The sequence below is a fragment of the Setaria viridis genome, chromosome 1 (assembly GCF_005286985.2).
Source record: "Setaria viridis chromosome 1, Setaria_viridis_v4.0, whole genome shotgun sequence".
Classification (NCBI taxonomy): domain Eukaryota; kingdom Viridiplantae; phylum Streptophyta; class Magnoliopsida; order Poales; family Poaceae; genus Setaria; species Setaria viridis.
This window is the reverse complement of record NC_048263.2, coordinates 3,933,202-3,957,160: the sequence shown is the minus strand read 5'-3', so window position 1 is coordinate 3,957,160 and position 23,959 is coordinate 3,933,202. Positions and strand designations below refer to the sequence as shown.

The 23,959-nt window shown below is 48.5% G+C and overlaps 2 protein-coding genes, 1 non-coding gene and 1 pseudogene across 3 annotated transcripts; 3 read left to right on the top strand and 1 right to left on the bottom strand.

Annotated features, from left to right (window-relative positions):
• The first annotated feature begins 1,841 nt into the window (after positions 1 to 1,841).
• LOC117844985 (magnesium protoporphyrin IX methyltransferase, chloroplastic-like) lies at positions 1,842 to 2,743 on the top strand (annotated as a pseudogene).
• Positions 2,744 to 3,512: 769 nt separating this feature from the next.
• Positions 3,513 to 5,436, top strand: LOC117844423 (UDP-glycosyltransferase 73C1). Its single transcript, XM_034725134.2, has one exon. The coding sequence runs from the start codon at positions 3,655 to 3,657 to the stop codon at positions 5,176 to 5,178; it is 1,524 nt and encodes a 507-aa protein (XP_034581025.1). The 5' UTR covers positions 3,513 to 3,654; the 3' UTR covers positions 5,179 to 5,436.
• Positions 5,437 to 6,721: 1,285 nt separating this feature from the next.
• LOC117841768 (small nucleolar RNA Z247) lies at positions 6,722 to 6,857 on the top strand. Its single transcript, XR_004637354.1, has one exon. It is a non-coding gene; the product is annotated as a small nucleolar RNA Z247 (small nucleolar RNA).
• Positions 6,858 to 13,535: 6,678 nt separating this feature from the next.
• Positions 13,536 to 15,314, bottom strand: LOC117845925 (UDP-glycosyltransferase 73C6). Its single transcript, XM_034727005.2, has one exon. It carries the CDS (start codon positions 15,217 to 15,219, stop codon positions 13,735 to 13,737), a length of 1,485 nt encoding a protein of 494 aa, XP_034582896.1. The 5' UTR covers positions 15,220 to 15,314; the 3' UTR covers positions 13,536 to 13,734.
• Between the last annotated feature and the right edge of the window lie 8,645 nt (positions 15,315 to 23,959).

The window sequence follows — 23,959 nt, the reverse complement described above, 5'->3', positions numbered from 1 at the left end:
CTGCATATATGTCGTGCAGCGCCGTACATCGTGTGGAGCAAACGGCGCGACGGCGCCGGGCCGCCAATTTTCATGGGCCACCCAAAGCTGTCGTCATTAGCCCACTAAGCAAGCAAGTTGTCTTTTCGTTTCCCAATTCCCACGTCAGGCCAATTAGCAAACTGAGAGAGAGTCTGAGACGCCTCGCATTCCATCAATCGACATCTACGCACCACCCATGTATCCTTGCAGTAAGATTATTGCGATCAGTAAACACAAGCAAGCACACTCCAACTCTCCAAGGTCAGTTTTTGTTCTCAAGGAGCTGGCTGGCGCCGGCGCTGGAGTTGGCTGGCGCGCCGGGTGCCGCCGACCTCTCGAGCACCATCACAGCGTCCCTCATTGCGGGCCCCCTCCCCTAGTCGCCACGCCCTACAGCTAGTGGGTAGAGTCTCACTGGAGCTCGAGCTTTGGTGTGCTATCAGCATGGAGCTCCAAGACCCTACCTGGCCTAACGTGGCAGCCTCCTCGATCGTCGTCATCTATTGTCGTCTCATACTATACACTACTGCCCACGAACTACATACGTACGGTTACAACAGGGCTAACTCGTCGCCACGACCTCCCATTAAGGAAATAGACTCTCTGACGAGCCCGATTGAGAGAACTCTAACCTAGGCTATCAAGGAGCATGCCGTCTCGAGCTTGAGCTTGTTAGAGGGATAATACAGGCTTGATCTAATCCTCATACGGTACTACCTCATCTAACTTACTATCTTATCCTAAATGTCATATGTTTATAGACGGGGGAGTAGTAGATAGGCTCAAGTTTGGCTCAAACTTCCTCAGATACAATTTGGTTGCAGTTTACAGGGACTCGAAATTAGGCCAGACAAAATTTGTGCCATGCGGATGACACCCACAAGAAAAATCGGCCCATCTGAGGCCCGTGTGGCACCTATGTTACAGTTACGCATTACCTTTGGACTTGAGCTTTGATGTCAGATTTCTCACTTTAAGTTCTAATAATCAGTCGCTAAATCCAAACATCTAGGAGGTCCACACATCAGTCACATCACTATATCGACATGGACAATAAGTACTCCCACTGCTCCTATATCTGTAATACTCTCTCCGTCCTAAATCATAAATTATTTTGATTTTTCTAATTTTATAGATATTAGTATACATCTAGACATGGTATCTAAGTGCATAACAAAAATCTACAAATAAAAAAACTGCTAAAAGGACTAAATTAGCAATTTTTTTTTTTAAAAAAGTAGATTTTGACCAATCAGTTTTCCTTACACTAAGGAGGTGTTTGGGAGCACTTCACTCCACCAAAAATCACTCCACTCCACCAACTCCAAAAAAAATCGCAGCCAAACGCGTTCGGCTCCAGCAACTCCGGCTCCAGGAAAAAAGGTGGAGCAGGAGGTAGATCCACGTTTTTGGTGGAGTACCTCAAGAGGTGCTCCAAAAACCCCCTTTACAGACCTCCTCGTGGAGTTGGTGGGTATTTACCCACCATTGTCACTCGTTACACATGTACCGGTTCGATTCACGGAAAACAAAAGACTCCCGTCGCTCCTCCATCCCGTCGCCCCCTTCTTCCTCCGTCGCCCCGTCCCTGGCGCGCGCCGCCCGGCCGCCGCCCGCCGCGCCCGCCCGGCCGCCGCGCCGCCCGCCGCGCCCGCCTGCCCCTGCCGCGCCGCCCCTGCCGCCGCCCGCCTGCCGCTCCGCCCGCCGCGCCAGCCTGCCCCTGCCGCGCCGCCCCGGCCGCCGCTCCGCCCGCCGTGCCCGCCCGGCCGCCGCTCCGCCCGGCCACCGCTCCGCCCGCCGCGCCCGCCCGGCCGCCGCCCGCTCCTCGCTCCGGCAATGGCGCGCGCCGGCGTCTCCACCGCGCCGCTCTCCCGCCTCCACGCGCTGCCGCCGCCTCGGCCCGCCCTGCTCCACCACCCTCATTCCCACGTCCTCCTCCGCCCGCAGCGCAAGGCTCCCAGCACCACCGCCGCGGCGCTGCCGACGGCCGCGGACCTCCCGCCGATCTCCCTGCCCGCGGCTGCGGCCGCGGCCGCCGCGCTGGCGGCGGCGGTTTCGCTCTCCGATCCCGAGCGCCGGCGGCGCGCCCAGGCCGAGGCCGCGGGCGGCGGCGACAAGGAGGCCGTCCGCGCCTACTTCAACTCGACGGGCTTCGAGCGGTGGCGCAAGATCAACGGGTCGGCGACGGAGGGCGTGAACCGCGTGCAGCTGGACATCCGCGAGGGCCACGCGCAGACGGTGGCCGCCACGGTGTCCATGCTCCGCGACTCGCCGCTCCAGCTCGCGGGCGCCACGGTGTGCGACGCCGGGTGCGGGACGGGGTCCCTCGCCATCCCGCTCGCCGCCGAGGGCGCGGACGTGCTGGCCTCAGACATCTCGGCCGCCATGGTCTCCGAGGCGCAGCGGCAGGCGCCTACCTGCACGCCGAGCGGGACATCGAGGACGCGCTCCGCGAGGCCGGCTGGCGCGTCGCCAACCGGGGCTTCATCTCCACGCAGTTCTACTTCGCCAAGCTCTTCGAGGCCGTGCCCGCCGGCTCGTCGTCGTAGCGTGCGTGCGTGTTTCGCTGGCGCAAATTGTTGATAGAGAACCGTGACGCCGCCGCGGTGTTGATGCATCGGTGGCTGTTTGTACTTGCAAATTTTGCTGTCGAGCTTGTAGATTATTGCAGATTGAAGAAGAGTTGTGGTCAGAAAGAAACCTTCATGCCGAAGGTCGTCAAGGTCGCTGTTCATATTTCATTTTGCATCAAGCTCGTCAAGGTCGCCAATTCGATGAGACTAGACTAGACGAACCAACTACACGATCGGTTGTTTTGCACGTCGGAGCTATGATGTTCAGAAATATGTTCATATGAGACCTCATGTTTTTGTCATTGCCACTGAAAAAGAAAAACTTGGAGCCTTCTGCCTTTTATAATCTCTTGGGCTGGGCCCGGTTGCCTTAATCCGAGCCTTTGGGCCATCCAGTTCCAACTTCCAAGTGTGTGCGCGCGCCATTGCCAGCGATAGAGGAGAGACGTGTACAGGAGGAAAGAAGGGGAGGAGAGAGAGGAGAGACAGACGTGTGGGTCCGTTCACAAAGGGTAAAATAGGCTATTCACAAGAAGTGCTCATGTTTTTGGAGCTGGAGCACTGCCTCCAACCAAACACGTGCAACAACTCCATATTTTTCTGGAGTTGTTGGAGTGGAGCTAGGAAAGTGTGGAGTTGGTGGAGTGGAGTTGGTTTTTCTAAAGTGAAGTGCTCCCAAACAGCCCCTAAACTATCAGCTGCGTCAAAATCAACAATATCTCAGAAATAATTTGATCTATTAATGAAACTTAAATAGACAGCTATGAGGTTCAAACTTCGACAAAATTGACAAAGTACTTGATCATGTATGTAAAATAACATGGTTTGGTACTTGATCTTGTATGCGAAATTTCAAGTTTGAGTACTTGATCTTGTATGTCAAAGTTTGAACCTTATCTCCCAAACTCTCACTCTACAGTCTGCACCATCGCCCTTCAAGTACTGAAGTGCAGACTTCCTAGCCCATGTACTCACATCAGCACGACGGCTTAGCAACAGTCGAAGCTTCACCGAAAGCAGCGTATCCGTCCAACCTCGCCGTTCCGAATCTCCGATTTCCATGTCGTCAGCTCCGAAGCAAGACTCCGTCCAGCCACTCGCCGCGTCTGTCATGCCGTCGCCGGGCACTGGCGCGGCCGTCCCCCGCACAGACTCGACGCCACACTTCGTGCTGGTGCCGATGATGGCCGCGGGTCACGCCGGCCCGATGCTCGACATGGCGCGGGCCCTGGCACGCCGAGGCGCGCTCGTCACGTTCGTCACCACGCCGCTCAACCTGTCCCGCCTCGGCAGCGCCCCCGGCGACGACGCGCTCCCCATCCGATTCGTCCCTCTCCGCTTCCCCTGCGCCGAGGCCGGCCTCCCAGAGGGCTGCGAGAGCGCCGACGCGCTCCCGGGCCTCGCCTACCTCAAGAACTTCCACGACGCCTGCGCCATGCTCGGCGCGCCGCTCGTCGCGCACCTCAGGGACGCGGCAGACGCCCCCGCGGCGAGCTGCGTCGTCTCCGACACCTGCCACCCGTGGACCAGCGCCGTGGCGCGGGAGCTCGGCGTGCCGCGGCTCGCTCTGGAGACCTCCTGCGCCTTCTCCTCGTTCTGCATGCGCCTGATGAGCACCCACGGGATCTTCGAGGGGGTCGACGACGACGAGCTGCCCGTGCGCGTGCCTGGCTTCCCCATCGACATGGAGATGTCGAGGGCGCGGTCACCGGGGAACTTCTCCGGATTCGGCAAGGTGTTCGCCGACGAGGTCATGGCAGAAAACGCGAGAGCCGACGGCTTGTTGGTGAATAGCTTCGCGGAGCTCGAGCCCCTCTTCGTTGATGCCTATGAGGCGGCCCTCGGCAAGAAGATATGGACCGTCGGGCCGCTCTTCCTGCACACCATGCCGTTGACGGCGGCCATCGACGACGACGTCGACGCCATTCGGTGCGCGAGCTGGCTCGAGTCCAAGAAGCCCCGGTCCGTGGTGTTCGTGAGCTTCGGCAGCCTGGCGCGCTCGCCCCTGCCGCAGCTCGCCGAGATCGCGCACGGGCTGGATGCGAGCGACCGGCCGTTCATCTGGGCGGTCAAGCCCAGCAACCTCGCCGACTTCGAGCGGTGGCTCTCTGACGACGGCTTCGAGTCCCGCGTCGCGGAGAGGGGGCTCGTGGTCACGGGCTGGGCGCCGCAGAGGGCGATCCTGTCGCACCCGGCGACGGGCGCCTTCGTGACGCACTGTGGGTGGAACTCCGTGCTGGAGTGCGTCGCAGCGGGGCTGCCGATGGCGACGTGGCCGCACTTCGCGGAGCAGTTCATGAACGAGAAGCTCGTCGTCGACGTGCTGCGGGTCGGGGTGCCCGTCGGCGTCAAGGGCGCGGCGCAGTGGGGCGTGGAGGCGGAGGCCGTGGTGGCGACGCGGGACGACGTGGCGAGGGCGGTGGCGGCGGTGTTGGACGGCGGGGAGGAGGGATCCGCGCGGCGGGCGAGGGCCGCGGACCTCGGCAGGAAGGCTCGGGAGGCCGTGGCGCGTGGCGGTTCGTCGGACCGGAACGTGGCGCGCCTCGTGCAGCACGTACTCGAGCAGAGGAAGTCCGCGGCGTGAGGAAAGACAAGGCGGCGATCGAACGAAGTCTCAGTCAAAGATCGTGAGATGCTAACACAATAAAAAACACTCCCTTTTCTTTTCCGATCACATGCTTGGATTTGAATGGATTTTCTGTGTCATCTGCTCAGAGGATGCACATAAGCAACATGGACTGTGAAGATGAGGCAGATTAGACTTGGCTAGTGACCAATCCTTTGTTGTTGACATAACCCTTAACTTCCTATAACAACATGGTTCAACTTCAACTATTGATTAGTGCCGCTGTATGTAATCCTCTGAGATGAGATGGGCCAAAATATCTTGGAGCTGATGATGACAAGCCCGGGCACGACATCGAAGAAAGTCATCACGGTCACTGCCAGCGTCGCCACCAGTACTATGACACAGCAGCTTTATCGGAAATAGCCTCACGGCGGCGCGTCAGGAAATTGCACCTGAACCTAAGATGCGGTTTACCTTGCTTATTTTTAGCATCCGTCACATCAAATATTTAGATAGTAATTAGGAGTATTAAACGTGGACTATTTACAAAATCCATTATGTCATTACATAAGTGGAGGCTAAACGACAAGACGAATCTATTAAGTCTAATTAGCTCATGATTTGACAATGTGTTGCTACAGTAAACATTTGCTAATGATGGATTAATTAGGCTTAATAGATTCGTCTCGCCGTTTAGCCTCCATCTGTGTAATGAGTTTTGTAAATAGTCTACGTTTAATACTCCTAATTAGTATCTAAACATTCGATGTGACATGTGCTAAAAATAAGCAAAGGGAACCAAACGGGACCTTCCAGTGTAGAAGTATGTGTATTAGGTTGGGTCTCCTATATCATGTGTAACCTGGACTTAAAGTCCTTCCTATGTAAACCTTGTCTCCTACTAGGAGACGTGCTTGTATCTACCTACGTCCAGGACTTCTCCTGGCTATATAATGATAATCATGGGCGTCCTTATGGGTAAACTGTTCATTTGATCTCTACATGGTATAAGAGCCAATCTTCTAAAGAACATCTAGTTGCATATCGCAAGTTTTTTTTCCTTTCGTCAGCGCTCGTGGCTTCGACTAGTTCGTTGGCGGCTTCAACGATCCTCAATATCCCTGTCTTGGAGAAACTCAATCAAGGCAACTTTCTTGTATGGCGAGCACAAGTTCTTCCTGTAATCCACGGGTCGTGTCTGATGGGAATCCTAGATGGATCTTTGACCGAGCCGCCGGCTGTTCTCCGTGTTCAAAAACCGGACAAATCAATAGAAGAAACAGAAAATCCAGCGTATATCACCTAGATTGCTCAAGACCAACAACTCCTTGCTTATCATCTCTCCCCCGTGACCTCAGAAATCTTGGTCCAAGTCTCCTCTCGTGAACATGCTGCTCAAGTTTGGACTGCAGTAACGGAGATGTGTTCATCTCAGTCTCGTTCAAAGATATTACAGCTTCGGGCTCAATTGTCTCGGGAGAAGAAGGGAGAGTCATCTGCTTCTACTTATTACAGCAAGATGAAGAGTTTCGGCGATGAGTTGGCGGCTGCTGGCAAAAGAATAGAAGATGATGAGCTTATTGGCTTTATCTTGAATGGATTTGATTCAGAATATAATCCGTTCGTATCCTCGGTGTCGATCAAAGAATCATTATCTCTTAGCAATCTATATGCTCAGTTGCTATCCTTTGAAGCTCATTTGATCTAGCAACGTACTGATGAGGGCTAGTTTTATTCCTCAGCAAGTTCTGCTTCTCGTGGTCGCGGCCGTGGTCCTCGTGGTCGCGGTCAAGGCTCTGGTCCATGGCGTGGTTTTTCTTCTGGTCATTCGCATACATCCGCTTGTTGCTAGCCCTTCTCCTAGTTTTTCTTCTGAATCTGATGACGGGCCATGGTGTCAACTATGTGAGCGTTATGGCCATACTGTTCATGATTGCTGGTATAGGTTCAACAAAAAGTTTGTCCCGCCGCATGATGGAGGCTCTTGGCCAATCAAACCGGCTCCACAGAAGTTAGCATCATCAGCGGTCCCTTCATGTGGAATTGATACAAATTGATACTTCGACTCCGGATCTACTGATCATATCACCAATGAGCTAGATAAACTTACCACCAAGGAGCACTACACTGGTCCAGATCAGATACATGGCACCAATGGCAAAGGTATGCACATCGGTCATGTTGGTAAAACCTCTTTTCATACCCCAACCCGTGATTATGTCTTTAACAATATCCTTCATGTTCCTTCCTCACAAAAGAATTTGATTTCCGTTCATCAATTTACATCTGATAATGAGGTCTTTCTTGAATTTCACCCTTCTTTCTGTGTTAAGGACATGGCCACGAAGAACCCCCTTTTCCATGGTAGATGTCGTGATGGACTTTATCCTTTGCCGCATATCTCTCAAGTGCATCATGTCTTGGCGCCCTCAACTTCTCGGCAGCATTATAGATTAGGACACCCCTCTTCTGCCATTGTGAATCGTGTCTTAGAAGAAAATAAGTTGTATTTTCATCATGAGTCTAATGACTCCATTTGTGACTCGTGTCAAAAGGCTAAGAGTCATCAATTACCTTATCCTAGGTCTCATAGTGTCTCTACTTTTCCTTTACAGCTTGTCTTTTCTGATGTGTGGGGCCCTGCTCCAAATTACCAATACTATGTAAGCTTTATTGATGATTTTAGTAAGTTTACAAGGATTTTTCTCCTTAAAAACTGTTCTGAAGTGTTCATGTATTTCTCAAATTTCAACAACTTGTTGAGCATCTTTTCGATCGCAAAATTTTGACTATGCAAATTGATTGGGGTGGTGAATATCAAAAATTAAATTCTTTCTTCCAAGAAATTGGTATTGTGCATCATGTATCCTATCCTTATGCTCATCAACAAAACGGGTCAGCTGAACGCAAACATAGGCATATTGTTGAGGTAGGCCTCTCCTTATTAGCTCAAGCATCCATGCCTCTCAAATTTTGGGATGAAACCTTTTTTACTGCAACTTATCTTATTAATTGTATTCCATCTCATGTCCTTGATTTTTCCACTCCGTTGCAACAATTATTTCATGAACAGACCAATTATTCTTTCCTTCAGGTTTTTAGGTGTGCGTATTGGTCAAATCTTCGTCCCTATAATAAACATAAACTTGAGTTCGGTTCCAAATAGTGTACTTTTCTTGGATATGGTGCCCTGCACAAAGGCTATAAGTGCTTAGATATTTCCTCTGGGCGCGTTTATATATCTTATGATGTTGTGTTTGATGAGGGTATTTTTCCGTTTTCTCAACTTCATCCCAATGTCGGAACTCGTCTTCGACAGGAAATTCTTCTTTACCAAAATCTTTAACCAATCATGATGGGACTATGAATTCTGTTTCTACTGATGTTTCTGATGTTGCACCCGAGCCACGTTCGGTGTCTTCTAATTTGGATGCAGGTACTCTCCGGCCGCGGCAGCAAATATTGGTCTTTCCTATTTTGGATGCTACAGGCTCATCGCCTTTCCCTTCTAGGATTTTGGACGGTGTTGGCTCGGGTCTCGGAGGTGATTTAGGCACAAACTCTAATGTTGATCGGGTCTCAGCTCAGGCTGATTCGGCTGCCGCTGGTATTTCACCAAATGTCGCTGCTCCCTCGTCCGATCCTGAGGTAACCAATCCCAGTTCGCCAGGCCCTCTGCACTCGACAATACATGCTCCAGCTCCTGCTGTCTGTATCGAGCATTAGGATCTTCTGCGCCGTTGGGTGGTCCGCCTGCTGGGTCACAAGGATCGGATGTGGTTGTTGCAGGATCTTCTCTGCCGGCTACGTCTGTCGCTGAACCCAGTGTGAGGTGTCTTCCCCGCTGCCTCCTGATCCTGCATGTCCAGTTCATGGTCCTGTGCGCACTTCTCCTCTTCGTCCACGGACACGGCTTCAGGACAATATTCGAAAGCCTCAGATTTACACTGATGGGTCTGTGCGGTATGGCTTATTTATTGAAGTCCAGGAGCCTACATCTTTACATGATGCACTTGCCTCTTATTCTTGGAGGTTAGCTATGGATGCTGAATTTGCTACTCTTCAACGTAATGGTACATGGCATCTAGTTTCTCCTATGCCAAGGCAGAATGTGATCGATTGCAAATGGGTATATAAAGTAAAGCATCATCCTGATGGGACTATTGATCATTACAAAGCTCGACTTGTTGCTAAGGGTTTTAAACAATGCTATGGCTTGGATTATAAGGATACATTTAGTCCGGTTCTCAAGGCTGCCACTATTCGCCTTGTTCTTTCTCTCGCTGTGTCCAATAATTTGAGTGTTCGACAACTAGATGTTCAGAATGTGTTCTTACATGGTGTTCTGGAGGAAGATGTCTATATGTGACAACCACCTGGGTATCAAGATCATAATTTTCTGCGTCATGTTTGCAAGCTTGACAAGTCCCTCTATGGTTTAAAGCAAGCTCCGTGTGCTTGCTATTCTCGGTTGACCAATAAATTACAAGCTCTCGGTTTTCAAGATAGCAAAGCTGATACCTCTTTGTTCTTTTTCAAACAAGGTGGTGTTACTATATATTTTTTGGTATATGCCAATGATATTATTGTTGTTAGTTCAAGTGATGTGGCTGTTACCAGACTTTTGCACAATCTTTGAGATGATTTTGTTTTGAAGGATCTTTGTCCTCTACATTATTTTCTCGGTATTGAGGTGTCGACATCTCCTTCGGGTGAATTATTGTTAACTCAGTGTAAATATGCTAAGGAACTGATCCTTCGAGCTGGATTGAAAGATTGTATAGCTACTTCTACTCCGCTAGCTGTTTCGGAAAAGCTTGCTCGATATTGGTGAACCTCTTGGTGCAGAACTGGCTACTAGATATTGTAGTATTGTTGGTGGTTTACAGTACTTAACACTCGTCCGTCCAGATATTGGTGAACCTCTGGGTGCAGAACTGGCTACTAGATATCGTAGTCTTGTTGGTGGTTTACAGTACTTAACACTCACCCGTCTAGATCTAGCATTTGCTGTCAACAAATTTTGTCAGTATTTGAAGAATCCTACCATAGTTCATTACACCGCTGCTAAGAGAATTCTCCGTTATGTTAGTGGCACAATTGACTATGGGCTCAAGATTGTTCAATCCTCCTTAACAATGGTTAGTGCTTTTTCTGATGCCGATTGGGCTGGCTGTTATGATGATAGGAAGTCTATTGGTAGTTTTTCTATCTTCTTGGGCCCTAATCTTGTTTTGTGGCATGCTAAGAAACAAGCTACGGTCTCTAGGTCAAGTACTGAGGCTTAGTATAAAGCTCTTGCTAATGCAACTACTGAAGTTATTTGGGTACAATCCCTTCTTGATGTGTTGGGTGTTCAACAGCCTAAGGTGCCTGTCTTATGGTGTGATAACAGTGCTACATGTTTGTCCGCATGCGCAAACCAAGCATATTGAGGTTGATTATCACTTTGTTAGAGAAAGGGTCGCCCAAAAGAAGTTGGATGTTTGTATTATTTCTTCCGCTTATCAAGTGGCAGATGGTTTCACCAAGGCTCAACCTGTCCATCGGTTACATGAATTTCGTCGCAATCTCAACCTCACAAGTGGCTAGGCTTTGCATGTTGAGATTGAGTGGGGATGCAGAAGTATGTGTATTAGGTTGGGTCTCCTATGTCGTGTGTAACCTGGACTTGAGTCCTTCCTATGTAAACCTTGTCTCCTACTAGGAGACATCCTTGTATCTGCCTACGTCCAGGACTTGCTCCTGGCAATATAATGATAATCATGGGCACCCTTAGGGGTAAGCCATTCCTTTGATCTCTACATCCAGCACATCTAGATCCAATTTAAGCTTGTACAGGCAGGAGTGTTCTTAGGAATGCAACGCAGGAGTGTTCTTAGGAATGCAAGTCATATCGGTCATTGGGTTAACCTAAATACTTGATAAAATGTAGTAAAATAGTATTTCAGGTAATTAATTTATGACGATAAATTATCTACAATGGTTTGCCACTGACACTCTACAGCTCTTCTCCAAAGGTTTCATAGTAGAATCAGCTACCCCGTGATCAACCTGTCTTTTGATACCAAATGATAAAGATATGGCCCCAAGATGAGATCAAATCCATCGGTGTAGGATGGCCTGATCTTTCACACCTTGGATGAACGTAACACAACTACTACAGATTTGCGAGATGTAAATCAAGAATAGAGATAACTAGCACCAATCACTGTCCACATTAATTAGTAGATGCAATTAGTAAAAAGTTTGCCAACCAACCTCAAAATACTACTACAAAACCGTTTTTGCAGACAACTCGCTAGCCATTTCACTGGGCAGTTCAATTTATGAGGTTATGCCCCCTAAGAAGTTGCTACAAATTAAAACGCGTGTCATCATGGGATTCTTGTGGAAATAGAACAATTTTCGCAGGCAGTTCACATAAGAGTTTGCTTGTGAAAATGGGATTTCCATGCGGTTTGTTATGTGAACTACATCTGAAAATGGTAAAGTTTCTCTTCTTTGTGAAAATTGTCTAGGACCAGTGAAAATGGAACATAAGCCCATTTAGATATTTTCATGGGTAAAGTACGGTTTAGAGGCTGTAATAATGTATTTTCTGCTGTTAGTGTATCACAAACAATTCATAAAATTTACTAGAGATGGGGATGCACATCGTATATCCGTCCGCAAAATATCATAGCCAAATTCAACTTAATTAGTTAAAAGATAATAAAGACAAAATGCATGATAAGGGGTGTCAAAGTTTTTGGGGCTCAAAAAGCATGAAAAATAATTGATTTCTAGGTCAACTAGGCAAAAGGCCTTTTGGAAGTTTTTTTTCACGTTAGCTAATTATCTTACGAAAAAAAGAATGAAATTTTTTAATGGTAAAGAAGGGCTTAGAGGCCACAGTAGTGTACGTTCCCATGTTGGTATATAAAAAATGCTTTCAAACAATTAATGAATTTTACTAGAGATGGGGATGCGCATCTTATATCCCTCCATTTCATCACAAAATGTTAGAACAATAAAAAATAGATAAAAAGGCATGAAAAGGGGGTGACAAAATGTATGGGGCTCAAAAGGCATGAAAACAATTGATTTTAGGGTCAAATTAGGCAATATGCCTTTGGCGAGCTATTCTTTTCACATCAGACTTGAAATTATCTTACTCTAAAATGAAGCAATTGGCAGGACGACCCATGTCGTATGCGTAGTTTCCACTCGACGATGGCTCTGGCCAATATGGTGCGGTCGAGCGTCCTTTGGCCTCCCGCATAGTGAACTCCCCGCTGTGTCAGCCACCTCTGACCCTCGATTTGCCACTGCTTGCTCAAACCTCCTGCAGGACCAGCTCCATTCCTGCTACGGCACTCCACTTCCAGAGATCTGTCGCTTTGAATCACCACAATCTCGATTCTCAAGTTCTCAACCTTCTCTTCCGCTTTGAGTTCGGATAAGGTGCTCCATCTACCATCTTTCATCTCTTGATTTGAGCAACAACTCAACAAGGGTTCTATCAATCTATTGGATTTTGTAGAAAGGGTGAATAGCACATCAACTAAGATGCACAAAGCCATTCATCCATTGTTACATCCTTAAACTGTTGGGTGACCCAAAATAACATTTTGTGGAGCTAACATGAATAAATCCAGCACATGGCCGAATACTAAATCCCCATCTGTACGTGGTTACTGAAGATCTTCATCACTGTGCTCTCCAACAGACATCACGTGTTTTTAATACGTAGGCTGCTCCATTTGCAGCAATCTTACTATTAGAGGTAAGTAACTCCACATTAATCCTCACAAAACGCATTAGGAAAAAAGATAAATCCTAAAAATTGTTACAAAGTTTAGAAATATTTAGCCATCAATTTGGTGGACTGTATTCATCACTGGTAATAATAGCCATTAGATCGATCTATGTTGTTTTCTAAGAAATACCTATACCGGCCATTATGAAAATAGTCCAAAGTATGCCTCTAAAAATGTATGAAAATTACCTACCTCCACCATCATAGGCATAATATAAAGTAAACATCTTAATTCCATTTCTAAATTACACTTCTCTACCATTATAAAAGTAATCTACATCAATCCCTTACTATTCATCTAAATTACCCAACTATGTGGTTATTAAAAGTAATATTAAAAAACCCCTAAATTTGTATCTAAATTGCACACCTTCATCATTATCGAAAATAACTTCAAGTAGCCCCTACATCTGCATCTAAATTACCTACCATTGCCATTATCAAAGCAATATTTCAACCTATTGTATGTTTCTAAATTACGAACTTCTAAGATTGTTAACATAGAAAAACTAATGCAAGGTACACGTCCATTTGTTTGGGTGACCATGCGGATAGATCATGTAGACATGTATACATGAAGCGATAAAGTATATCTATTTTATATCAAGCACATCACTCATGTGATGCCGTAGTTTTGGACACCATTTCAATAAGCACGCCTGGAAACGTCATTTTACTCCTAGAAAGCCAAACTGTTCCTTTCTTAAAAAAAGTATTCCAATTTGCTCCATTCTTAAAAAAACAATCTACTCCACTCTCCAATAGTATTCTCACGCCGTGGATTTCTTCTGGTGCTCGACGTGTTCCACGAGAAGCTTCAGGTTCCGGTCCGACGAACCGCCACGCGCCACGGCCTCCCGAGCCTTCCTGCCGAGGTCCGCGGCCCTCGCCCGCCGCGCGGATCCCTCCTCCCCGCCGTCCAACACCGCCGCCACCGCCCTCGCCACGTCGTCCCGCGTCGCCACCACGGCCTCCGCCTCCACGCCCCACTGCGCCGTGCCCTTGACGCCGACGGGCACCCCGACCCGCAGCACGTCGACGACGAGCTTCTCGTTCATGAACTGCTCCGCGAAGTGCGGCCACGTCGCCATCGGCAGCCCCGCCGCGACGCACTCCAGCACGGAGTTCCAGCCGCAGTGCGTCACGAAGGCGCCCGTCGCCGGGTGCGACAGGATCGCCCTCTGCGGCGCCCAGCCCGTGACCACGAGCCCCCTCTCCCCGACGCGGGTCTCGAAGCCGTCGTCGGAGAGCCACCGCTCGAACCCGGCGAGGTCGCCGGGCTTCACCGCCCAGATGAACGGACGGTCGCTCGCCTCCAGCCCGTGCGCGATCTCGGCGAGTTGCGGCAGCGACGAACGCACCAGGCTGCCGAAGCTCACGAACACCACGGACCGGGGCTTCTTGGACTCGAGCCAGCTCGCGCACCGGACGGCGTCCGCGTCCTCGTCGGACGCCGTCGACGGCACGGTGCTCATCAGCAACAGAGGCCCGATGGTCCAGACCTTCTTGCCGATGGTCGACTCGTAGGCATCGACGAAGAGGGGCTCGAGCTCCGCGAAGCTGTTGACCACCAGGCCGTCGGCCCTCGCGCTCTCGGCCATGATATCCTCGCCGAACTCCTTCATGCCGGGACCCGTGAAGTTCCCCGGCGACCGCGCCCGGGATATCTCGACGTCGATGGGAAAGCCAGGGACGCGCACGGGGCGGGTGTCGTCGTCGACGCCGTCGAAGATCCTGTGGACATTCATCTGGCGCATGCAGAAGGAGGAGAAGGTGCAGAACCCGTCGAACGCGAGCCGCGGCACGCCGAGCTCCCGGGCCACCCCGCCGGTCCACGGATGGCAGGCGTCGGAGATGACGCAGCTCGCCGGAGGGGCGGAGCCGGCGGCGGCATCGTCCCGGAGGCGCGCGACGAGCGGCGCGTGTAGCATGGCGCAGGCGTGGTTGAAGTTGCCGAGGAGGCCGAGGCCCGGGAGCGCGTCGAGGCTCTCGCAGCCCTCGGGAAGGCCGGCCTCGGCGCAGGGGAAGCGCAGCGGGAGGAAGCGGATCGGGAACGCGTCCTCGCCGGCGACGCGGCCGAGGCGGGGCAGGTTGAGCGGCGTGGTGACGAACGTGACGAGCGCGCCTCGGCGTGCCAGGGCCCGGGCCATGTCGAACATCGGGCCGGCGTGGCCCGCGGCCATCATCGGCACCAGCACGAAGTGCGGCGCCGAGTCCGCGGCGGCGACGACGGCCGAGCCGCTGTCCGAGGACATGACTGGCAGACCCGGCGAGTGGCTGAATGGAAGTCTTGTTTGATACTCTTGTCTGATTGTTGCTAAGTCTTGGTCGTGGTCGTCCTGCTAACTGCTACGATGTCACTTAGGTCCAAGAGACATAGGCGTGTTTGTTACTCTGACTTATTTTTTTCACCCATCACATCGAATGTTTAGATACTAATTAGAAGTATTAAACGTAGACTATTTACAAAAACTATTACATAAGTGGAGGCTAAACGACGAGACAAATCTATTAAGCCTAATTAGTCCATAATTTGACAATGTGTTGCTACAGTAAACATGTGCTAATGATGGATTAATTAGGCTTAATAGATTCGTCTCGCCGTTTAGCCTCCACTTATGTAATGGGTTTTGTAAATAGTCTACGTTTAATACTCCTAATTAGTGTCTAAACATTCGATGTGACACGTGATAAAAATAATCAAAGGGAACCAAACGCTCCCATAATAGACTGGGTGGCATGATAAGATTGTTTACACGCGTGAGTCCAATATTGTTGGTACTGGATTTGCGAATTTTTAGTTTTTTAGTCAGTCACAGAGTTCGGATTTGGGTGATTCTCTTGCCTCTTGCTTCTCAGGAGAAGCACATGAGGCACTGGTGCATAAACACTGGCTGGAGTACAGCATAAGGCAAAAACTGGATGAGCGTTTTGAGCTGTCTCTGTGTTCAAATCATTGTCTTTCTGCATAAATAGAAGGTGAAGCAGCTAGAAGCACGCGAATCCAGTTCCTCTTTAATCTTCTGTTGCCATGGAGTTGAAAAGTTATCAACAGTCGTCTCGAGATATTGGAGTGGAACAAATAAATTAGTATATCCATGTCACCATTGATGAGGTTGCAGAATCAGATTGGAGAGCACATTAGGTCGTCAATGGGAAGACAAGAGATCTTAGAGGCTGTTTGCTTCCTGGCCACTGCCTGTGGTGTTGCCGCAAGTGTGGCGTGGAAATTGGGCGCCACAGCCACGGCAAAAGATGTGAAGGAAAATTTTGTCACTGCCTAACTCTGGTCACCAACCAAGCAGTATCAGAAACTCATGTGGCGTGGCAAATTCTGGCGGGGAAGCAAACACCCTTATTGTCATGAGTTTGCATCCCTCAGAAATGGCCAAGCTTTCTCATCCTAGCATCAAGTAAAAAAAACATGGATGTGGTAGTCAATTGCCATACTGTTAAGATTGTCTAGGCGTTGGCCTTCAATTGACAAATGGATTCAGAATACAATTTTATACTACGGGAGTCATGGCAATATTTTTTTTCCCCGAAACACAGTAAAGTCACTGACTTATACGCACACACATGGACCCCTATATAAATACATGCACGCAGTCCTATCCCTATGAGCATCTCCATCCGGAAGATCTCGAGATTTATAAAGTCACCACAGCCACCTCACTGTGAACGGACACGTTGCTTACCACTGAAAGAATAACGCGGATTAAATTCTAAAATAAATCTGACGTGCTGAGTCGAGAACTCGAACACCTGGCCGCGAGACTCCTCCGAGCTGTTGGTCATGATTTTGGAATGGCCATTCGTAGCACTATAGCACATCTCTCACCCTGGAAAAGAAGGACGCCAATCGCCTTCCTAGCACTAATTAATAGTCATGATTCTTTTTCTAGGACTAGCCACAATTTCTCCCACAATTTCCTGCACAGTGACCAGTTGAAGGAAATACATGCAGATTTCAGCCTTGGCAAAGAATAACAAACACGTTCTTGCTGATTTCTGAGTGACTCGCTTGGCTCTCGCTCGCTTCTCCAATCTCCATGAAGAAACACCTGAGGCGCCGTCACGCAGTCCTTGTGCATGCTAGTGCTAGACTGGAAGAACAGCGACCATCAGTTGAAGGAAACACATCCATTATTTCAACCTTTTGGGGAAACAGGAGAAGAACAAATTGCCATCATGCAACCTTCCTGACAAGGAACGCAGCAGCACATGACACATGTACCTATCAAGCGGAATATATATTGTGCTTGCTTCATGTGCATAAACACTGGCTGGTCCAAAGGTCATGGACATGGACATGTACGTTAGCCTTTTCAAGTACAAGGCAAAAAATGAATGACCTCTCTGTGTTCCGGTCATCATCTTTCTATATATAAGTAAAATGTGAAGCAGCTGGAGGCATGCCAATCCATTTCCTTGTTAACCTTCGGTTGCCATGGGGTTGGAAACTTATCAACAGTTGTCTTTGAGATGTTGGAGTGAAACAAGTAAGTTTGTATCTACCAGTGAGGGTACTCCTTTGGATCCCGGCATCTTGAGTACTAAGTACACGCAGTGCGGGATGATCATGAATTTGACCAATGCTGGTCTTTCGAGGATGGCATGGTACGATGTTTCGAAGTCCGCTACCTCGAACCGGATGTATTCTGTCCGGTAGTATTCTTTGGTCCCAAAGATAACTGACAAAACCACCTGTTCGAGGGGCACAACCACGTTGCTCGGGACGATCCCATAGAACAAAGAGTTCATTGGGGGTGAGCGTATCAGTGATGTCAAGGCCCATCTTCTTCAGTGTCTTGGCGAACAATACGTTGAGACCGCTACTGCCATTGATAAGTACTTTAGCGAGTCTGGAGTCATCGACAACTAGGTCCAGGACGAGGGGATACCATCCTGGGTCTGAGAAACTAGTCCATTGGTCCTTCCTGGAGAAGGTAATTAGCACCTCGGACCATTTGAGGAATGTTGGTATTGCATGTTCAATGGGGGCGAGCTTCTGGGATAGCTTAGTAGCAGAACCTGATGTTCCGCCAAAGATGAGGTTGATGGTGTTGGATGGGTTCTGGAACTTGCCGTTGTCACCATCATCTTCGGCTTCATTGGCCCTGCCCTTATCTTTGGTGCCAGATGGTTCTGGCAGCTCCTTCATGACTCTGTGTAGACTTAAACAATCTATCGCAGAGTGTTTGTGGTACGGGTGCCATGGGCACTTTTTCTTCAGGAGCTCGCTAAATGAGGGCCTGTCTTGATTCATGCCGCTGCCTTTCTTGGACTATTGTGATATTGCCGCAATAGTATTGTCTAGCTTTCGCTTGCGTTTGTGACCTCCCGAGTAGTTATTTAGGTTGTCATTGTTAGGGCGATCATTGCGGTTTTTGTTGTTGTGTTGGCCATTGTTCTGATTATTATTTTTCTGGCCCTTGTTGCGATTGGACTCAAACCTTTTGATCTCCCGATCTTCTTCATCTGCCCACACCTGTACCATGATCTTGAGAGATTTGACATTAACGGGTCCTGGAACATCCGGCGGTTGTGGAGGCCATTCTGGAAGCAGTCTATAACTTCGCGCTCCGTGATTTCCATGATTGTGGCCTTCCTGTCGAACAAATGACGTAAGTAGCTCCGTAGGGTCTCACCTTCTTGTTGTCTAATTTGAGACAAGTTGCTCCTGTTGCCAGGGTGCTGCATTGCCCCAGTGTAGTTGTTGGTGAATACTACCTTGAGGTCCTTCCACGAGTTGATGGAGTTCTTATCCATGATTCGAGCCATGTGAGTGGCGCTGCTTCCATGCAGATGGGGAAGTAGATGACCTTGGTGTCGTTGTTCCCCCCTGCTGCTTGTACTGACAGCGAGTAGCACCGCAGCCATTGGACTGGGTCTTGCTTTCCATCGTACTTGGTGATACCTGGAGGTTTGAATTTTTCAGGTAGAATTGTCCTCCTCACATATCTTGAGAAGGCGGAGAACTCGTCAGAATCATCCCCTAGGTGTTCGACTTCTTGCTCGCGCTTGTGGCGCCGACCGTCAATGATGGTACAAGCGTCACGGCTGGCGTTGATTTTGTTGTGAAGGTCTTCTACTGGTCATTCAGGCTCTGAGTTAGCCCCACAGTGGCCACGGTCTCCCGAGGGTCCCGCTCGACTACCCTCTGCTCCAGCTTGGCTTGGTCTGGCGCCTCCGAGTTGGCTTGGTCTGGACGGAAGGCCTCTATGGCTGCTGCCATGTTGACTACGCTAGGATGGGGAGCGTTGAACTGACTATATTGGGTTCTGCTAATCGAGTTATTCGTACGTGCATTCTGCTAGTTCAGCCAATTGTCTAGTTTACTTGTTCTGCGGTATTGCGCGGGTGATGAGATCAATGGATGCGATGGTGGCGAGGGGAGTACGATGGTGACATGTTTGAACTACTTCAAAGGCGTTATCCAGATTCATGATTGGTAGGTCTGCTGCAAGGCGGCGGCGGCGCTCTACTCTTGCGGTGTTTCTTGCTCGTCGTTGAGTTCTTTGAGCTTCAGTCTCTTCTCCGACAATGTTGGCGGTGAACTCATCCTACGAGACATCATCTGGGTGACGTTTGTGCCATGGGTTTCTATGTCGTTTCTCTTCTTCGTCGTCCTCTTATCCAGCGATGAGAGCAAAGAGTTCTCGTTCTGGAGAGTAGTTTCCTGAGCTTGAAGTGATGACCTCCGTGGTGCCACCTTCCTCATAGATGGGTGACAGAGGAGCTTCCTCCTGTTACGGGAGGGTGTCGAGGTAAGCGATGAGGCGTGAATCGTCGTTCTTGGCGAGAGCAGGTGGCTTCATGTTGGGCTAGTAGACGAATTTGACTTGGGGAGTTGATGTGATCACCAGGCCCTGCTATGGAGCTAATAAAGGGGTCTCCTTGTTCGGGTTCGAGTAGTAGTCGAGGTCCTCGATCGTATCCGTATTGGATTGTTATCTGGACAGGATCGCCAGATAAATAGTGGTTATGTTGTGGAGTCCAAACAGGAATTGATTCAGGTGGTAGTCCGACTTGCACGATGTCTTATGCGTCGGCTCATGAAAGTCAATCCGACTAGTGGAAGAAGTCGAGTTGTACTTGAACTCGTCCTCCCAACACTGACTAAGTAAGAATTTGAAAATTCATCGAAATTCTCGACGAGATCATCCAGAGCTTGACGCTGAAGCTTCATGGTTTGCTGCTGCTTCTTCAGGGCTAACGCAATGTGGTGGTGGAAATTTCCAGCACCGTCTGTGATGCAAACCGAGGAGCCGAAGATGAACGTCGCGCCTGCTTCAAACGCGACGATCGGCTTGATGACACCTTGGACCACCGAGTTCACCAGTGAATTCTCGGCGAGAGCCCCTACCTGACGCGCCAGCTATCGGTGTTTAAACCCAACCTACCGAGGGGGGTGCTCAAGGTAGTGTTTTGGTTAGTGGGGCTCGTCGAGATTAGGAACTCGAAGGTAAATGCAGACACATGATTTAAATAGGTTCGGGCCGCTAGATTATGTAATACCCTACGTCCTATGTGTTGGTTAGATTGAATTGCTTTGGAGGGGGTCCCTGCCTCACCTTATATTGCTGGGGGCAGGGTTACAGGTTAGTTGATTTACAAGAATACTAGTCAGATTCGATTAGACAAGTTTTACTCCTATTGTTAGAGTACTTTTCCTAATCCTTGATTAGTTCTTGTCTTGCCACGTAAACTACGCCGTCCTGCGCCATAGTCTCCATGTCAGATACGTCTTGGTATCCAGCCCTATATTTAAAACTGTCCAAACCTTCTGGTAAGCCTATAGATGACACATGTGACTAATGAAGGTTGCAAAATCTGAGTGGAGAGAGTATTGAATAGCTGCTTATCCAGTTAAGCGGGAAACTTGATGTTATTGTTTGTAAGAGTTTTTTCGATAAAGGAAGTTTTATTGATTTTCAAGACATCGAGATTCATATAGAAATCTTGAAATACTCCTGACCACTATATATTGGGGATGCATACAGCCTTACAAATAGACGCAATCAAATAGGCACGCTAATACACTCAATCTGATGACTAAACTGCCACCCATGTGCCGGGTAAAAAACTCCTTAGCCACTTGCAACAAGTGTTGTGATGCTGCTATAACCAAATCATGTACGGTGGGCTTTTGTAGATAGCCCTTATACGAAACTAGTGTGTAATCGAGATGATAATATGAAGGGAATGTGGAATTTTTCTTTCAAAAGGCCACAACGACCACCATCCCTAGCAAGAGGCTTCAGATCCTTACTAATACCCCGTAACCAAGACCAAAATATTTGATACACTACGAGGTTTATAAAGTCCCGATGTTGCTTCTATAATAGACCATACTGCACAGGCAAAGCGACAATAAAAAAACATATGCCTAACTATGTCATCTTTGTGACAAAAAAACAACACTGCTTGCTACCTTGCCAGTTGCGCTTATCTAAGTTATCTATTGTTAAGATTACACCCTTACAAAGATACCATAAAAACATTCATCTTCAAAGGTGCTTTTAATTTCCAGATGCATTTGTTAATGTTGGGGATGTTATTATCGTTGTAGGAGTTTGCATCCCTTAGAAATGACAAAACTTTCTTCTCACAGCATCTAGAAAAAAAGCATGGACGTGCTCTCTATTTCAAATAATGTTAAAATTGTCTCAAGTTTGACTCTTCAATTGACATATGGAATTTGAATTATGTTTTGTACTTTGGAAGTCATGGCTATTTGCTTGGCTACTTTTAAATTACAAGCCATTATCACTAAAAAATTAACTCAAAACACCTCTATACCTATTTACAAATTACCCACCACAACAAACAAATTTAATGAAAATACCCATATCATACTACATATTATCTACCTCTACCATATTAAAAAACTGAAACAAAAATTAATGAAAATACCCCTATATATACTTCATATTATCTACCTCCACTACTGCACCAACATCCTCTGCAGTCCCCACGACTCGTGAAGTGATGCATTCACACATAATTGAACATATGCAACCTATAAGAAGGTTTGTGCAAAAATGCTGAACGAGCTGCAGAAGTTACATTCATAGATGATGTATGCAATGACTACGAGCGAAAACTGAATGAGCTGTTGCAAGGTATGTGAATCATCTCTCTATATAAGTGAACTGGAAGCCAGATATAGGCATATGCCAATCTGCTTACTCTGATGTATCCCAGTGCCTTGGAGCTGGAAACTTACAATTGCCATGAGACCTTGGAGTGAAACAAACAGACTGGTACAGTACTCACTCAAGTGAAGTGTTCGGCGCTGGATCAATATGGGTGCTCGACGCAAGTTTCACCTATCGATATAAACGATGAGTGATGAGGCTAGAGTGAACTCGGTGGCCACAGCCGAAGCAGGGCAGGTTGAGGGGCGTACGTGGTGACGAGTGCGACGAGTGCGCCTCGGCTTGCAAGGGCGCGGGCCATGTCAGGCGTCGGGCCGGCGTGTCCCGCGGCCATCATTGGCACCAGCACGAGGTGCGGGGCTGAGTCGGCACCAGCGACGGCCGAGACGCTGCCCGAGAGCATGACCGGCAGAGACCCGTTGATCGAGTGGCCGCAGGAATTGTGTGAATTGCTACCTATGTTGTCGTTCAAGCTCGGGTGCTGCTAGGTCATCGTTGCCGTGGTGACTGACCTTCCAATAGATGTCATACTCTACTACTCTAGGCAGCATGATAAGATTGTTTACACGCGCGAATCAAAAAGTGTTGGCCCTTGCTAATTTTCAATGAGAACTGCTGATCATTTGAAGACAGTCAGGGGGTCAGGCTACATGTCATGAACTCAAACCAATAAACCAACAGACAGGCAGACAATGTTGCTGATTTCTGAGTGATTCGCTTGCCTCTTGTCTCTTTGTCGGGAGAAACACCTGAGCCAGCTTCACAGAATCGTTCTGCCGGTGCTAGATGGCAAAGTTGCGCCAGTTTGTTCCGCGGCTGGCTATGTCCATCTCTGGCGTTTCGGTTACAGCACGATCGGGGACCGGGCAGCGCATCACATAATAAACTGATCAAGCGGAACACATATTGTGCTTGCTTCATGGAGAAACACTGGCTGGCGGGTCAGAAGGTCATGGGCAAGATGTGCAAGTATATTAGCTTTCATGACTGCAAGGCAGAATGGATGAGCTTTGTGTTCCAATTGTCATCTTTCTACCCTATGAATAAAAGGTGAAGCACCTAGAAGCATGCCAATCCATTTTATTTCTCTTTGAATCTTCTGTTGCAGTTGTATTGAGACGTTGGAGTGAAACAAATAAGTTTGTATCTACATGTGACTAATGAAGGTTGCAAAATCAGAGTGGTAAGAGTATTGAATAGCTACATATCCTGTTAAATGGGTGAATTAATCTTATTGTAGTAGGAGTTTAAATTGCATCCCTTAGAAATGACAGCTTTTTTCTCGCAGCATCTAGAAAAGCAAACATAGATGTGCCATATCTTTTTCAAATGCTGTTAAAATGGTCTCCATGTTTGCTTTTCGAACTCAATCTTCCGTTAAGAAATGAAGCTCAGAAACAAGAGAAATCAAGTACATCACATTCTTAAAAGAATACTGAGTGACTATTTAGATCTTGTTTGGATCGTCTAAAACCAATAAACTAAACTTTAGTTGGGATGTAACTAAAAATTAGTCACCTTTTAGTCCACCCAAGGAAAGCAAAAACCAAATCGAAAAACCAACAGACATACAGACACACAGTCTTGCTGATTCTGGGTGATTTTCTTGCCTGGGGCACCGTCATCACGCAATCGTTGTGCCAGTGCAGTGCTAGACGGCAAAGGTTGCGCCAGCTCGGTCTTTGGCGTCACGCATCCATTATTTCACCCTTGGAAGAAGAATCCCAATCGCCTTTGTAGAATCCTAGCACTGTATCCATGCCAACTCTGCCACAATTCCCTCCACCATGACCAGTTCACACAACCACTATTTCAGCCTTGGGAAGAAGAT

Excerpts from the sequence above, each read along its gene's own strand:
- LOC117844423 (XM_034725134.2), top strand. The coding sequence starts at position 3,655 with ATGTCGTCAGCTCCGAAGCAAGACTCCGTCCAGCCACTCGCCGCGTCT.
- LOC117845925 (XM_034727005.2), bottom strand. The coding sequence starts at position 15,219 with ATGTCCTCGGACAGCGGCTCGGCCGTCGTCGCCGCCGCGGACTCGGCG.